General features: G+C 43.9%; 1 protein-coding gene across 2 annotated transcripts in view; it reads right to left on the bottom strand.

The window, feature by feature from the left end:
* SNX15 (sorting nexin 15) overlaps positions 1-17,499 on the bottom strand; it is a 41,210-nt gene that overhangs the window by 5,823 nt on the left and 17,888 nt on the right. The window contains exons 6-7 of one of the 2 annotated variants that reach the window (XM_077287744.1): positions 16,467-16,607; positions 14,875-15,102 (exon numbers count right to left, since the gene is read on the bottom strand). In XM_077287744.1, coding sequence (XP_077143859.1) covers positions 14,875-15,102; positions 16,467-16,607 — 369 coding nt within the window. Of the gene's footprint in view, positions 1-14,874; positions 15,103-16,466; positions 16,611-17,499 lie in introns of both variants that reach the window. The other variant, XM_077287742.1, reaches the window with a different exon arrangement.

Below are 17,499 nucleotides of genomic sequence, written 5' to 3'. Positions count from 1 at the left end.
CTCTCAGTTTGTAATCCAAGAGGCTGTTTCTTGGGATCCTTGTAGCCCTGTGGATCTGCTCATCTATTACCAGTGGATGGTATCCTTGTTGTAGGAATGTGTTCCTCAGTGATTGCAGCTGTAGTTCCCTGTCTTTCCTGTCTGAACAGATCCGAATATATCTCAGAGCTTGACTGTAGATGATGGATTTTTTTGTGTGTCTTGGATGAAAGGACAGGTTTAAAAGATGATCTACTCACCTTCCACAATAACTTCAACAAGTTCCACCCAAACATCAAGCTCACCCTCAACGTTTCAAAGACCCAAATACATTTTCTGGACATGACCATATACATCAAGGACAATGCCATACAGACATCCATTTACCACAAGCCCACCGGACGTCCGGCTTATCTTAGTTGGAACAGCTTTCATCCAAGACACACAAAAAAATCCATCATCTACAGTCAAGCTCTGAGGTATATTCGGATCTGTTCAGACAGCAAAGACAGGGAACTACAGCTGCGATCACTGAGGAACACATTCCTACAACAAGGATACCATCCACTGGTAATAGATGAGCAGATCCACAGGGCTACAAGGATCCCAAGAAACAGCCTCCTGGATTACAAACTGAGAGAGGATAACAACAGGGTACCTCTTGTGGTCACATACAACCCCCACATGAGCATCCTAAGGAAAATTGGTGCTGATCTCCAACCCATATTCCATAGAGATCACAAATTGAAAGACATATTCCCAGAACTATGATAATTTGTACCAAACTGTAAAGCGTTGCAGAATGTTAGCACTATATAAAAATGAAGATTATTATTATAAAGATGGTTGACTGAGATTGGGGGAGATGTCCCCTGAAATCAGTAGGAGTAGGAAGATAAAAAGCAAGTAATTTTTGGAATTGTAGAAAAGTTTTTTGTACAGTGTGTTTGGGGAAGATGGGCTGAGGTTTTTCAGGAAGGTGAGAAGTGCATGGGAGCTGGACAAGGGAGAGGGAAGGAGAGAGGGGCTGATGTGGATGAGTCGTGATGGTGCGGTGAATGTGTATGGCAAGGGACCTCAGGAGGATAGAAATAGAGCACATGAATAAAAGGGAGTACAAAGTGTGGGTTACCTGATTCCTGCCCTGACTAGCTGCCATGGAATAACTGCATTTGGCTTGATGCATATCTTCTCGGATGCTTTGCTTATGGGATGCCTGCGTGCACCCCTTACAATGCTTCTAAATTTATAGTCCACAATAGATAGTCAGGAGAGGGGGATTGTGGGAGCTGATTTGGGATAAATTAGCAACAGCTGCTTAACACATCCTGGTGTGGATAGATGTTCAAAGACACTAGTTTAGATTCCATCTCTGTGCTATAACACCTCTACCAAGATAACATCTTCAGTGCCACCCCCTAACGGATATACAACAGTCAGTACTGAGAACAATGCAATAGATGAATTATAGCATATATTCAGTAAGAACAGTTCAAATATGTTGCAGGTGATATGCTGCAGATGAGACAGCACACAGAAGTTGAAAGATCTCATTACCATTCAGGCTGCTTGCTGACATAGAATGGAGTGAAAACATGCAGGGTGGATCAGTACAGAAGTTGAAAGATCTGATTACCGTAAATACTCGAGTATAAGCCGACCCGAGTGTAAGCCGAAGCCCCTAATTTTGCCACAAAAACTGGGAAAACCTATTGACTCGAGTATAAGCCTAGGGTGGAAAATGCAGCAGCTACTGGTAAATTTCAAAAATAAAAATAGATACCAATAAAAGTAAAATTAATTGAGACATCAGTGGGTTAAATGTTTTTGAATATCCATATTGAATCAGGAGCCCCATATAATGCTGCATACATTTCATGATGGGCCCCATAAGATGCTCCATACAAAATACACCCTATATAATGCTCCATAAAGTTCATGATGGGCCACATAGGATGCTCCATACAAAAAATATGTCCTATATAATACTGCACAAAGGTTACTAATGGCCCCATAAGATGCTCCATATTAAAATATGCCCCATATAATTCTGCACAAGTGATAATAATGGCCCCATAAGATGCTCCATATTAAAATACGTCCCATATAATGCTGAATAAAAGGTTAATGAAGGCCACATAAGATGTTCCATAGAATAATATGCCCCATATAATGCTCCATAAAGGTTGATGGCCCCATAAGATGCTCCATAGAATAATATGCCCCATATGCTGCTGCTGCAATGAAAAAAATGACACACTCACTTCTCATCGCTGGGAACCAGGTGCCGGTGTCACCACTGGCTCAGGCCCCCGGCACTTGCAATATTCACCTGTCCCCGTTCCACCGCCACGCGCCGCTGTGTCTTCCATCTCTTCAGTGACTGTTCAGGCAGAGGGCAGCGAGTGCACTAACCACGTTATTGCGCCCTCTGACCTGTACGTCACAGTCAGAGGACACGGAAGACACAGCCCGACGGAGGAATGGGGACAGATGGAGTAACGTGCTGTGGACCACTCCCTTCTGCTACAAATCCTGTCATCTCTTGGCATCACAGACTTGGCCCTTTCCTGGATCTCGTCAGATCTGACAGACCGGACATTCAGTGTGTCCCTCCCCCACACCACCTCCTCACCTCGCCCCTTGTCAGTCGGTGTTCCTCAAGGCTCTGTTCTAGGACCCCTACTCTTCTCCATCTACACCTTCGGTCTGGGACAGCTCATAGAATCCCACGGTATGCAGTATCATCTCTATGCTGACGACACGCAGATCTACCTATCCGCCGGACCTGACCTCACCTCCTTACTCACCAAAATCCCACACTGTCTGTCTGCTATTTCAGCCTTCTTTTCTGCTCGCTTTCTACAACTGAACATGGACAAAACAGAATTCATCATCTTTCCTCCATCTCACTCTACCCCTCCACCAGACCTATCCATCAATGTCAATGACTGCTCACTTTCCCCAGTCCCACACGCCCGGTGCCTCGGGGTGATCCTCGACTCTGCCCTCTCTTTCAAGCCACATATCCAAGCCCTTACCTCCTCCTGCCGCCTCAAACTCAAAAACATTTCCCAGATCCGCGCATTCCTTGACCGCGACACCGCAAAAACACTAGTGCATGCCCTTATCATCTCCCGCCTCGACTACTGCAACCTCCTACTCTCTGGACTCCCCTCTAGCACCACTCTAATCCATCCTACACTCTGCTGCCCGACTAATCTACCTGTCTCCCCGCTATTCCCCAGCCTCTCCCCTATGCCAAGCCCTTCACTGGCTTCCTATCGCCCAGAGACTCCAGTTCAAAACCCTCACAATGACCTACAAAGCCATCCCACAACCTATCTCCTCCATACATCTGTGACATGATCTCCCGGTACCTACCAACACGCAACCTCCGATCCTCTCAAGACCTCCTTCTCTACTCCCCTCTCATCTCTTCTTCCCATAACCGCATCCAAGACTTCTCCCATGCTTCCCCCATACTCTGAAACTGTCTACCCCAGCACATCAGACTCTCGCCTACCATAGAAACCTTCAAAAAGAACCTGAAGACCCACCTCTTCCGACAAGCCTACAGGCTGCAGTGATCCTGAACCTACTGAACTGCCGCACAACCAGCTCTACCCTCTCCTAGTGTATCATCACCCGTCCCCTGCAGACTGTGAGCCCTCGCGGGCAGGGTCCTCCCTCCTTATGTACCCGTATGCCTTGTTTTTTGCTCATGTTTAATGTATTTGTCTATATTTGCCCCGTATTTCACATGTAAAGCGCCGTGGAATAAATGGCACTATAAAAATGTATAATAATAATAATAATAATAATAACTACCACCTCTCCTATAAACAGCCCCCTAACTTAAGGAATCTGCTTGTCAGAAGTGTCCTCTCATCACCATCAATGATTGGCACATTCCCCTGTAACAATAAAAAATGCAAAACGTGTCCCCACATATTACCAGCAGATATAGTCAGTGTACCAAACACAAATCAGGACTATAAGGTCATGGGTTCCTTCTCATGCACATCCTCCAACGTGGTGTACATGATACAATGTACGAGGTGCCCTGGAAGTATCTATATTGGGGAAACTACGCAAAGACTACAAACTAGGATGAATCTACACAGGCACACAATCAGGAATGAAATGGACACACCGGTGGGAAAACATTTCTCTGGACCTGGACACAGTATGACAGACTTAAAAGTCTTAATACTAAAAGGTAATTTTAAGGACCACAGGGAAATAAAAATTTGGGAATACAAACTAATGAAGATGTTTACTTCATTGACACTAGGACTCAATTTAACACCTGGATTTATGAGTCACTACATGGATACAATTCACACCTCCACCTGATGTACTCCAGATAACTAAGAACATTTTTCCCACTGCCTCTACATTTGTAAGAAAATGCCTAATTTGATTACCTTGGCTTATCTATGGACTCATCACGCTTCCCACCCCCTAACAAATGTCCTCCTGTAGTATTCTTTAACCCCTTAGTGACAGAGCCAATTTGGTACTTCATGACCGAGCCAATTTTTACAATTCTGACCAGTGTCACTTTATGAGGTTATAACTCTGGAACGCTTTATCGGATCCCGCTGATTCTGAGATTGTTTTTTCGTGACATGTTGTACTTCAAGTTAGTGGTAACATTTCTTCGATATTACTTGCGATTATTTATGAAAAAAATGGAAATATGGCGAAAATTTTTAAAATTTTGCAATTTTCAAACTTTGTATTTTTATGCCCTTAAATCAGAGAGATATGTCACAAAAAATAGTTAATAAATAACATTTCTCACATGTCTACTTTACATCAGCACAATTTTGGAAACAATTTTTTTTTTTGTTAGGGAGTTATAAGGGTTAAAAGTTGACCAGCAATTTCTCATTTTTACAACACCATGTTTTTTTTAGGGACCACATCACCTTTGAAGTGATTTTGAGGGGTCTATATGATAGAAAATAACCAAGTGTGACACCATTCTAAAAACTGCACCCCTCAAGCTGCTCAAAACCACATTCAAGAAGTTTATTAACCCTTTACGTACTTCACAGGAACTAAAACAATGTGGAAGAAAAAAATTAACATTTTACTTTTTTTTGCAAACATTTTACTTCAGAACCATTTTTTTTAATTTTCACAAGTGTAAAAACAGAAATTTAACCACAAATTTTGTTGTGCAATTTTTCCTGAGTACGCCGATACCCCATATGTGGAGGTAAACCACTGTTTGGGCGCACCGCAGAGCTTGGAAGTGAAGGAGCACCGTTTGACTGTTTCAATGCAGAATTGGCTGGAATTGAGATCGGACGCCATGTCGCGTTTGGAGAGCCCCTAATGTGCCTAAACAGTGGAAACCCCCCACAAGTGACACCATTTTGGAAACTAGACCCCCCAAGGAACTTATCTAGATGTGTGGTGAGCACTTTGAACCCCCAAGTGCTTCACAGAAGTTTATAACGTAGAGCCGTGAAAATAAAAAATCGCATTTGTTTTCACAAAAATGATTTTTTCGCCCACAAATTCTTATTTTCACAAGGGTAACAGGAGAAATTAGACCACAAAAGTTGTTGTGCAATTTCTCCTGAGTACGTCGATACCCCATATGTGGAGGTAAACCACTGTTTGGGCGCACCGCAGAGCTTGGAAGTGAAGGAGCACCGTTTGACTTTTTCAATGCAGAATTGGCTGGAATTGAGATCGGATGCCATGTCGCGTTTGGAGAGTCCCTGATGTGCCTAAACAGTGGAAACCCCCCACAAGTGATACCATTTTGGAAACTAGACCCCCCAAGGAACTTATCTAGATGTGTGGTGAGCACTTTGAACCCCCAAGTGCTTCACAGAAGTTTATAACGTAGAGCCGTGAAAATAAAAAATCTCATTTTTTCTACAAAAATGATCTTTTTGCCCCCAAATTTTTATTTTCACAAGGGTAACAGGAGAAATTAGACCACAAAAGTTGTTGTGCAATTTCTCCTGAGTACGTCGATACCCCATATATGGGGGTAAACCACTGTTTGGGCGCACCGCAGAGCTTGGAAGAGAAGGAGTGTCGTTTTACTTTTTAAATGTAGAATTGGCTGGAATTGAGATCGGACGCCATGTCACGTTTGGAGAGCCGCTGATGTGCCTAAACAGTAGAGACCCCCCACATATGACACCATTTTGGAAACTAGACCCCTTAAGGAACTTAGCCAAGGGTAACAGGAGAAAATGGACCCCAGAAGCTGTTGTACAATTTGTCTTGAGTACGCCGACACCCCATATGTGGGGGTAAACCACTGTTTGGGCGCATGGCTGAGCTCGGAAGCAAAGGAGCGCCATTTGACTTTTCAATGCAAAATTGACTGGAATTGAGATCGGACGCCATGTCGCGTTTGGAGAGCCCCTGATGTGCCTAAACAGCAGAAACCCCCCAAAAGTGACCCCATTTTGGAAACTAGACCCCCCATGGAACTTATCTAGATGTGTAGTGAGAACTTTGAATGCCCAAGTGCATCACAGAAGTTTATAATGCAGAGTCGTGAAAATAAAAAATATATATTTTTTAACAATAAAGATTTTTTAGCCCCCAAGTTTTTATTTTCACAAGGGTAACAAGAGAAATTGGACCCCAAAAGTTGTTGTCCAATTTGTCCTGAGTATGCTGGTACCCCATATGTGGGGGTAAACCACTGTTTGGGCGCATGGCAGAGCTCGGAAGGGAAGGAGTGCCATTTTGGAATGCAGACTTTGATAGAATTGTCTGCGGGCGTTATGTTGCCTTTGCAGACCCCTAATGTACCTAAACAGTAGAAACCCCCACAAGTGACCAAATTTTGGAAACTAGACCCCCTAAGGAACTTATCTAGATATGTGATGAGAACTTTGAAAGCTCAAGTGCTTCACAGAAATTTATAATGCAGAGTAGTGAAAATAAAAAAATATATTTTTTTCCAACAAAAAAGATTTTTAGCCCCCAAGTTTTTATTTTCACAAGGGTAACAGGAGAAATTGGACCCCAAAAGTTGTTGTCCAATTTATCCCGAGTACGCTGATGCCCCATATGTGGGGGTAAACCACTGTTTGGGCGCACGGCAGAGCTCAGAAGGGAGGGAGTACCATTTGACTTTTTTAGCGCAAAATTGGCTGTCGTGTTTGGAGACCCCCTGATGTACCTAAACAGTGGAAACCCCCCAATTCTAACTCCAACCCTAACCCCAACACAGCCCTAACCCTAATCTCAACCCGATCCATAATCCTAATCACAACCCTAACGATAATCACAACCCTAACCCCAAAACAGCCCTAATCTCAACCCTAACCATAACCCTAATCAAAACCCTAAATCCAACACACCCCTAACCCTAATCCCAACCCTAACCCTAATCCCAACCCTAATCCCAAACATAACACTAATCCCAACCCTAATCCAAACCCTAACCCTAATCCCAACTCTAACCCTAACTTTAGCCCCAACCCTAACTTTAGCCCCAACCCTAACCATAACTTTAGCCCCCGTCGTCACAAAAAAAGTTCAATGTAACCTTTTTTTTGTACGTCGCGTCCGCCATTTCCGCGGATGCGTGGCCGTAACTCTGCCCCCTCCTCCCCAGGACATAGACTGGGCAGCGGATGCGTTGAAAAACTGCATCCGCTGCCCACGTTGTGCACAATTTTCACAACGTGCGTCGGTACATCGGGCCGACGCATTGCGACCGCCCCGTACCGACGCAAGTGTGAAAGAAGCCTTAGGCTACTTTCAGACATAGCGCATTTTTGAGCGCTATTTTGCGGGCGCTTTTCAAAAATGCGCAATGTCATTTTCGTCTGCCGGCAAAGTGAATGAGAAATTCACTTTGCCGTTCAGACACACCGCAAAAAAACGCGGCGCTTTTGTCTGCAAACACGCCGGCGTAAAAAGAATTGACATGTCAATTCTTTACGCAGCGGCGTGTCTGCGTATCCCCCTAGGGCCCCATATTACCTTCCACACACAGCGCCTTTGTCCTGGGTGTCGGCGTCTTTGTACGGAGGGGTTGACACCCAGGACCGGACGTGACGTCGGACAGGAAGAGGGAAGCCCCCGCCCCCCAGTGAAGCAGCATGGAGTCCTTCTGTGTGTGTGTGTGTGCGTGTGTGTGCGTGTGTGTGCGTGTGTGTGTCCCCATGCGACGCTAGTGCCACCATTGTGCTAAGTCGCCGTATGGGACTACTACTCCCATCCGGTATTAGGATGGGAGAGTTGTCCCTGTGTCCGGCGACTTAGCACAATTGTAAAGTTACACAAAACACCTACACACAATACACATACATGACACACAGTACATACAACATATAACACAGAGTATATACTCACCAACAGCACACTTGTAGGCGAAGCCCTCGATCCTCCAGGAAAAAATCCAAAAATAATAAACCAAATTCATACTCCCTGTCCGCAGAATCCATAAAACGAGTGTCCCACGCCGATCGGCTGCTCTCCGGCGATACACTGCCAGGAGCGAAGCTCCTAGCAGTGTATCGCGTACTGTTCCGGAGTTCAATGACTCCGGCGTCTCGGTTAACAGCAGTACAGCTGCGTTGAACTTTCCCACGCAGCACTGCCGTTAAGCGAGAGTGCCGGGGTCAATGACCGCCGGTAAACTCGCTCGCGCATGCGCAGTGACACACCGACAGGAACTATGGCTCCTGTCAGTGTGTTGCTGCAGCCGTGGAGAGCAGACATATCTCTGGATGTGTCTGTTCTCCATGGAAAATCTTGATACGTGGCACTTAAATATGTGGCAATTAAATACGTGACACGTGGCACTTATACGTGATACGTGTCACTTAAATACGTGGCACTGAAATACGTGATACGTGGCACTTTGATACGTGGCACGTGTCACTTAAATACGTGGCACTGAAATATGTGGCACGTGGCACTTTGATACGTGGCACGTGTCTCTTAAATACGTGGCACTGAAAGATGTGGCACGTGGCACTTTGATACGTGGCACGTGGCACTTTGATACGTGGCACGTGGCACTGAAATATGTGGCACGTGGCACTTTGATACGTGGCACTTTGATACGTGGCACGTGGCACTTTGATACGTGGCACGTGGCACTTTGATACGTGGCACGTGGCACTGAAATATGTGGCACGTGGCACTGAAATATGTGGCACGTGGCACTTTGATACGTGGCACGTGGCACTTTGATACGTGGCACTTTGATACGTGGCACTGAAATATGTGGCACGTGGCACTTTGATACGTGGCACGTGTCACTTAAATACGTGGCACTGAAATATGTGGGACACGTCGCACAAAAAAGTTACATGTAGTTTTTTTTGTGTCGACGGTCCGCCGAAGCACGACGCATCCGTCGCACGACGGATGCGACATGTGGCAATCCGTCGCAATGCGTCGCTAATGCAAGCCAATGGAGAAAAAACGCATCCTGCAAGCACTTTTGCAGGATGCGTTTTTTCTCCAACGACGCATTGCGACGGAAGCCAAAAAACGCTAGTGTGAAAGTAGCCTAACCCTAACCCTAGCCCTAACCCTAAATTTAGCCCCAACCCTAACCCTAACTCTAACCCTAACCCTAACCCTAATTTTAGCCCCAACTTGTCTTCTCCTGCCGGCCGGCAGATGGCAGCAGATGGCGGGCGCACTGCGCATGCGCCCGCCATGATGAAAAAGCCGGCTGGTAGAAGACAGAAGAGGACCCAGGGACCCCGGGTGAGTATGATAGGGTCCCCGAATCCCCCTATTTCTCTGTCCTCTGATGTGCGATCACATCAGAGGACAGAGAAATAACTGATCGTTTTTTTTTTTGTTTTTTTTTGCGGTCGCCGGTAAACTGTTAATTACCGGCGATTGCAAAGCAGGGGTCGGTGCAAATCGACCCCGATCATGTTCTTTGGGGTCTCGGCTACCCCCGGCAGCCGAGACCCCAAAGAACATCCGGGTGCCGGGCGGCGGGCGCACTGCGCGTGCGCCCGCCATTTTTTCCCGGAAAAAAGATGGCGGCGCCCATGGGGAGACACGAGGAGCACCGGGGGAGGTAGGTAAGTATTGGGGGGCTATTGGGGGCCATCGGGGACCACATTTCTCTGTCCTCCGATGTGCGATCACATCGGAGGACAGAGAAATTAAACGGCAAATCGCGTTTTTTTTTTTTTTTTTGTTGCGACCGCCGGTAAACGGTTAATTACCGGCGATCGCAACTCGGGGGTCGGTAAAAACCCCCCGAATCATGTTCTCTGGGGTCTCGGCTACCCTCGGCAACCGAGACCCCAGAGAAAATCCGACTCTGGGGGGCGCTATTCACTTTTTCCACAGCGCCGTTAATTAACGGCGCTGTGGTTTAAGTACCCTTAGCGGCCGCCGTTAAAAGGCGTATCGGCGGTCGTTAAGGGGTTAAATGTTGTGCTTGTTTCTTAATAATCTATTTGTAATCTTGCCTGAAGAAGGAGCCACTGTGCTCTGAAAGCTTGCAAACATATTTTCTGGTTAGCCAATAAAGGTATCACTCCTAGAATACTTCTGTCATCATTGGGCAGAAAAGTATTCACATCGATAGCAAATATATCAAATTAGAAATGTTGTATAGTTCTCCTGATACACTATGTCACTTACCCCATGTGCAGGCATTGCAGTAGCTTATGTATCCATGATTACAACCACTAGCAACTAGCTAACTGTCACTATATAACTAAGCTACTGCAATGCCTGCACATGAGGTAAGCGACAGAGCGTATCAGAAAAACTATACTACGTTTCTAATTTGATGTATTTGCTAATATTAATACCACACCTAATACATACTGGGATAGGATCTTGGAGATGGGAATACCCCTTTAAGGTGACCATTCACATTAGATAAAAATCAACTAAACCAAATATTTTTTTGCAGTATTATCTGAATTAAACTATCTAATGTCAAATGAATGGAAACAAAGAAAGATTGGGGATCTTAAGTACAGTGGCATGCAAAAGTTTGGGCACCCCTGGTCAAAATTACTTTTATTGTGAACAGTTAAGCAAGTAAATGATCTCTAAAAGGTCTAAAGTGAAAGAGGACACATTTCCTTTGTATTTTAGGCAAAAAAAATATATATTTTAATCTTTTACATTTGAAAAATTACAAAAAGGAAAAGGGACCGATGCAAAAGGTTTGGCACCCTTGGAGATTTGTGTGGTCAGATAACTTTGACCGAGGTTTCAGACCTTAATTAGCCAGTTAGGGTTATGGTTTGTTCACCGTCATCGTTAGGAAAGGCCACGTGATGCAAATTTCCAGCTTTATAAATACCCAACCTCCTCTAACCTTGTGCCAAAAAACAGCAGCCATTCTTCTAAGCAGCTGCCTAGCACTCGAAAAATTAACCCCTTCCCGACATGTGACGGAATAGTACGTCACATGTCGGGACCCCCGCTTTGATGTGCGCTCTGGCGGTGAGCGCACATCAAAGTCGCGACATGTCAGCTGTTTTTTACAGCTGACATGTGCACGCAATAGCGGCGGGTGAAATCGCGATCACCCGCCGCTATTAACTAGTTAAATGCCGCTGTCAAACGCAGACAGCGGCATTTAACTACCGCATCCGGCCGTGCGGCCGGATATGAGCGCATCGCCGACCCCCGTCACATGATCGGGGGTCGGCGATGCTCCTCCATTGTAACCATAGAGGTCCTTGAGACCTCTATGGTTACTGATCGCCGGTGGCTGTGAGCGCCACCCTGTGGTCGGCGCTCACAGCACACCTGCAATTCTCCTACATAACAGCGATCTGATGATCGCTGTTATGTAGCAGAGCCGATCGGGCTGTGCCTGCTTCTAGCCTCCCATGGAGGCTATAGAAGCATGGCAAAAGTAAAAAAAAAAAGTTTTTAAAAATGTGAAAAAAATAAAAAAAAATATAAAAGTTTAAATCACCCCCCTTTCGCCCCAATCAAAATAAATCAATAAAAAAACCCCCCAACCTACACATATTTGGTATCGCCGCGTTCAGAATCGCCCGATCTATCAATAAAAAAAAAGCATTAACCTGATCGCTAAATGGCTTAATGAGAAAAAAATTCGAAACGCCAGATTTACGTTTTTTTGGTCGCCACGACATTGCATTAAAATGCAATAACGGGCGATCAAAAGAACGTATCTACACCAAAATGCTATCATTAAAAACGCCAGCTCGGCACGCAAAAAATAAGCCCTCACCTGACCCCAGATCACGAAAAATGGAGACGCTACGAGTATCGGAAAATGGCGCAATTTTGTTTTGTTTTGTTTTTTGCAAAGTTTGGAATTTTTTTTCACCACTTAGGTGAAAAATAACCTAGTCATGTTAGGTGTCTATGAACTCGTAGTGACCTGGAGAATCATAATGGCAGGTCAGTTTTAGTATTTAGTGAACCTAGCAAAATAGGCAAGCAAAAAACAAGTGTGGGATTGCACTTTTTTTGCAATTTCACTGCACTTGGAATTTTTTTTCCCGTTTTCTAGTACACGACATGCTAAAACCAATGATGTCGTTCAAAAGTACAACTCGTCCCGCAAAAAATAAGCCCTCACATGGCCAAATTGACGGAAAAATAAAAAAAGTTATGGCTCTGGGAAGGAGGGGAGCGAAAAACGAAAACGGAAAAAGCTCCGGGGGTGAAGGGGTTAAAATAGTGAAGGTCCACAAAGCAGGAGAAGGCTATAAAAAGATAGCAAAACGTTTTCAAGTTGCCCTTTTAACAGTTAATGGGAACAATGGAGGTTAATGTAAGGTCTGGAAGACCCAGCAAAATTTCAGTGAGAGCTGCTTGTAGGATTGCTAGAGAGGCAAATCATAACCCCCACTTCATGGCAAAACATCTTCAGAAAGATTTAGTAGACTCTGGAATTGTGTTACGCTGTTTTACTGTTCAGAGACATTTGCACAAATATGACCTTCATGGAAGAGTCATCGGAAGAAAACCTCTCCTGTGTCCTCACCATAAAATTCAGCGTCAGCGGTATGTAAAAGAACATCTAAACAAGCCTGATGCATTTTGGAAACAAGTCCTGTGGACATATAAGGTTGCAATAGAACTCTTTGGTCACAATGATCAAAAGTAAGTGTGGAAAAATAAGGGCACAGAATTTCAGTAAAAACATCTCGCCAACCATTAAGCATGGGGGTGGATCAATCATGCTTTGGGGTTGTGTTGCAGCCAATGGCACAGGGAACATTTCACGGGTAGAGGGAATGAAATTTCAACACATTCTTGATGCAAACATAACACCATCTGTAAAAAAAGCTCAAGGTGAAAAGAGGATGGCTTCTACACATGGATAATGATCCTAAACACACGTCAAAATCCACAATAGATAACCTCAAAAGATGCAAGCTGAAGGTTTTACAATGGCCCTCACAGTCCCCTGATCTGAACATCATTGAAAATCTGTGTCTAGACCTCAAAATAGCAGAGGATGCAAGACGACCCAGGAATCTCACAGAACAGGAAGAATTTTCCAAGGAAGTACGGATGAAAATCCCTCAAACAAGAATTGGCTATAAAAAGCGATTACAAGCTGCGATACTTGAAAAAGGGGGTGCTACTAAGTACTAACCATGCAGGGTGCCCAAACTTTTGCATCGGCCTATTTACTCTTTTGTAATTTTTAAAATGTAAAAAATGACAATATTTTTTTTTGTGCCTAAAATACAAAGGAAATGTGTCATCTTTAACTTTAGCCCTTTTAGAGATCACTTCATCTTCAACTTTCTTTCATACCACGTATCTACATGACGGATTCGTGGATCTCTAGGGACATAAGCAGGGACCATGTGTGCACCCATGTATGTGGAGATTGGGAGCAATAACGAACAGTGTTTTTATCCTACAGATATCCGAGGCCTCTTTCAGACGTCTGTTTTTTTCTCATACGCGAAAAAAACGGATGTATTTCAATCAGTGTGTGAACCAGATTTTCAGCTATTTTTGGTCCATGTGTCAGTTTTTAAGATTAGTGTTCGGTCAATTTTTCTTGAATGCAAAAAAAAAAAAAAAAAATAAATTCTTAGAGTGTTTTTCAAGCTTTTCCTCACAGTCAAGTGAAAAACGGGGACCATGATACCCCTAGGATGCCATTCAGGTGCAGTCCAAATTTTTCACAGACCTGTAGACTTACATTGGCGGGACTGATCAGTGACGAATCAAAATATGGATGTCTCAGTGCTTTTTTTTAATCTTTTGTAAATGAGAATTAAAAAAAATAAAAAATCACCCTACAGACATTTGAACAGCCCAATAGACTACATAGGGTACAGAGTAGATCTGCGAAAAACATGGATACAAGACGTACATGAAAAACTGACCTCTGAATGAGGCCTAAGGTGTAGGCCATCTTTAGGTTCATGGGTTCCTACATCTCTAGGCTTCATTTGTACAAGCTTCCATTACAGTCTGACCATTATAGAATACTTTGCTCCTTATACCAATAAGCACTCATTCAGATGTCGCTTTTTCACGTACAAGTTGTAATGGTGTTTTTCATGGATAGAACTGGTGCCCATTATAGTCTATGGCTGGTTTTTGCAGACTGAAAGGTCATAAGAACATGGTCAATTTTGATCAAAGTCATGGATCAAAATTACCCATACAAGTCTAATGGTGCGTGAAAAAAACAAACATAAAAATTGGATAGCGTTCAGATGCCATGTGCGTGCTGTCCATTTTTTAATGACTGGAAGGGAACACTGAAGAAACCTCCAGACAAAAAAAAAAAAAAAATGATGATGAAACCCGGACAGTTTTTACTATCACCGACCAAACAGTGAAGAAAATTTGATGCAAAACACTGATGAAAATCACAAAAACTTTTTTTTTTTCATACGAGAAAAATCACTGCTGTCTGAATGGCGTCTTATCCACAGTCACCTTTCACTCCTTTTAACAAGATGTCCACAGCGTTTCTGAAGAGCCGGAATGCTTCTGCGTAGTCTCCAGATGACTCTCTGCCCATCGCCTCCTGGACTTCAGCGGTAGCCTGTGAGAGGTACGATGCCCCATCTTCTTCCCCGACAGGCATGGCGGGTGCGAGCTCCTCCTCCTTGCACCGCACCGACAGTAGGGTCAGAGAGGACTCTGTCTCCGGCAGCGCACCATCTACAGATACAATCACATGGAACGGTATAGAAGGATGCAGTGCTTCAGAGAATTTACCCCTACCGTACAGTCATATAGTTTTAAAGGGGGTGTCTGCTCCTTTGACAACCCCTTTAAATTCCCAAAATGTGTTTTCCAACTTCTAAAACTTAAAAAAAAAATGGAGGGATGGTTCTAAAATAATAAAAGAAGGCGTACAATCCGATGGTCTCCACCAGGACAGGAAGAGATGACGTCCCGGTATTTAGTCACCTCACCATTGAGGCCTGTGATTGGCTGCAGTGGTCTAGTGAATGGAATAGGACATGTGAGGTACAAACTTAAATGTAATTTGGGGAGAGGTGCCAGCAAAACAAACCAAAAAAATTGCCTATTTTTACACAATTCGGGCCAGATTTATCAAAACTATCTAATCAAGAAATGCTTTGTTGCCAATAGCAACCAGTCACAGCGTAGCTTTCATTTTACGAGAAAGGTTTAAGAAATGAAAGCAGAGCTTTCATTGGTCACTAGGAGCAACAGAGTGTTTCTTTTAGACGGTTCTCATAAATGAGACCCATTGGCCCCGATACATCATGACCGGCCTCTTAATGAAGAAGGCGAGGTGAAAAATGGATTGTGCCTCACCACAACTTTGAAAAACAGGGGTCGCCATGCCCCCATCCCACTCCAGCTTCACACACTTTGTCAGGCCTGAGCAAAAATGGAGCGAAAACACCAAAAGTTACAAAATTTTGTCACAGCCTCAGTTTTTTTTTAATTTTTTTTATGCTGGTTTTCTGGAGTAAAATCTTTGTGAATTTAGGCCATGAACTGTATTACATAGCTAGCATCAGGGCTGTGGAGTCGATAAGCCAAACCCCTGACTCCTCAATTTCCATGACACCGACTTTAAATCCACCAAAATGGGATCCGACTCCACAGCCCTGGCTAGCATCCACTTTAAACAGCAGCTTTCGGCGCTACCACCATGTGCCCCATCAACCTACCGCGATGCGATTATGGGGCGACGATGGGCTAATGTAACAGCTGGGAGGAAGGGCGAGCTAAATTGTTAAACTGTTAATTTGGAAAATATGGAGAAGCTTTTTTTTTTCTATCCGAGAAAATTAATATTTGATCGAGCCCCAAGTCTGAAATCTTCATTCCTTCATTCCTTCTCAGACCCCGGGTTACGCAGTTTTGCCTTGTGTATTCCGGGAAGCCATCTGTCCGGCCCCTTCCTGTTATATAATAGACTAATACTGGCTAGAAACTCCCGATAATAAAACTGTGCTAAAAAAAAAAAATGGCTGAACTTACAAGTTTAGCATACCATTCAGAACAGATAACAACAATAGCAGTAATAAGAGGAAGACATGTACCTTCGGCATAGCAAGGGTCAAAAAGCGCCAAGTCATTGGGAGCCAAGGTTTTTGGAGCTGGAGTAGGATTTGCGGTCTCTTCCTCCAATGTTTGGCATAGGTCTTCACCGAGATCAAAGAGTAAATCGAACTGACTTGGTTCTGCTAAAAATAAGTAAAATACAAAAACCCGCTCTACATTATCAGGATGCTTCAGTTTCAAACAAATCCGTTTTGATACACCCTAGTATAGTATGACATTCGGAGTTATTAGAGTCCCTAATTCAGGACCCACATCTATTACTAAAAGCAGAGAAAGGATCAATATGTTAAAAGGGTATTAAAGTTTCAGCAAATAAAAGTTTAATGAAAAGTTATACAAAGTTTCTAATATTTGAATAAAAAGGGAAATTAGACTTACTGGTAATTCCATTTCCAGGTAGTCCCTCAGGACAGCACCATGGAGGACGTCCTTCCTTGACCTATAGCGGGACAGGATCATAGAGAGGTTAAAAGGACCCTCCCACCTCCACCCTCCAGTGTTGTTTCAAAGTACCACCGAGGATGGAAATAAATGGTCTAAACATGCCCTTACAAACATGTCTGTAATAACCATTAAACTGCTTCATCTTAAACCATTAAACTGCTTCATCTTAATTTCGAGCCATGGTGACCCAAAGGATAAACGATCTGCCGGTAGATTAATCCCGACAATCCTAAAAAACAGAAACATAAGGGAGGGAACTACGGGTGCTGTCCTGAGGGACTACCTGGAAATGGAATTACCAGTAAGTCTAATTTCCCTTTTTCCATTACGTCCCTCAGGACAGCACCATGGAGAATACCAAAGCAACTCTCCCAGGGTGGGTACAGAAGCCCAGGAATCAAAGTCCCAGGCAAAACCAGACTAAATATATAGAGGATCTGAAAGATCAGAAAAACCATAGATATCTAAAGAGATCCGCAAAGAAAATCACCGTAGTGAGTGCCTGGTATACATCTATAATGCCCAATTTCAGTATGAATTTGGTGAATGAAATAAGCATAAGGAGCA

The sequence above is a fragment of the Ranitomeya variabilis genome, chromosome 2 (assembly GCF_051348905.1).
Source record: "Ranitomeya variabilis isolate aRanVar5 chromosome 2, aRanVar5.hap1, whole genome shotgun sequence".
NCBI classification, from domain to species: domain Eukaryota; kingdom Metazoa; phylum Chordata; class Amphibia; order Anura; family Dendrobatidae; genus Ranitomeya; species Ranitomeya variabilis.
The sequence above is the reverse complement of the archived record's forward strand: the minus strand, read 5'-3'. Positions and strand labels throughout refer to the sequence as shown.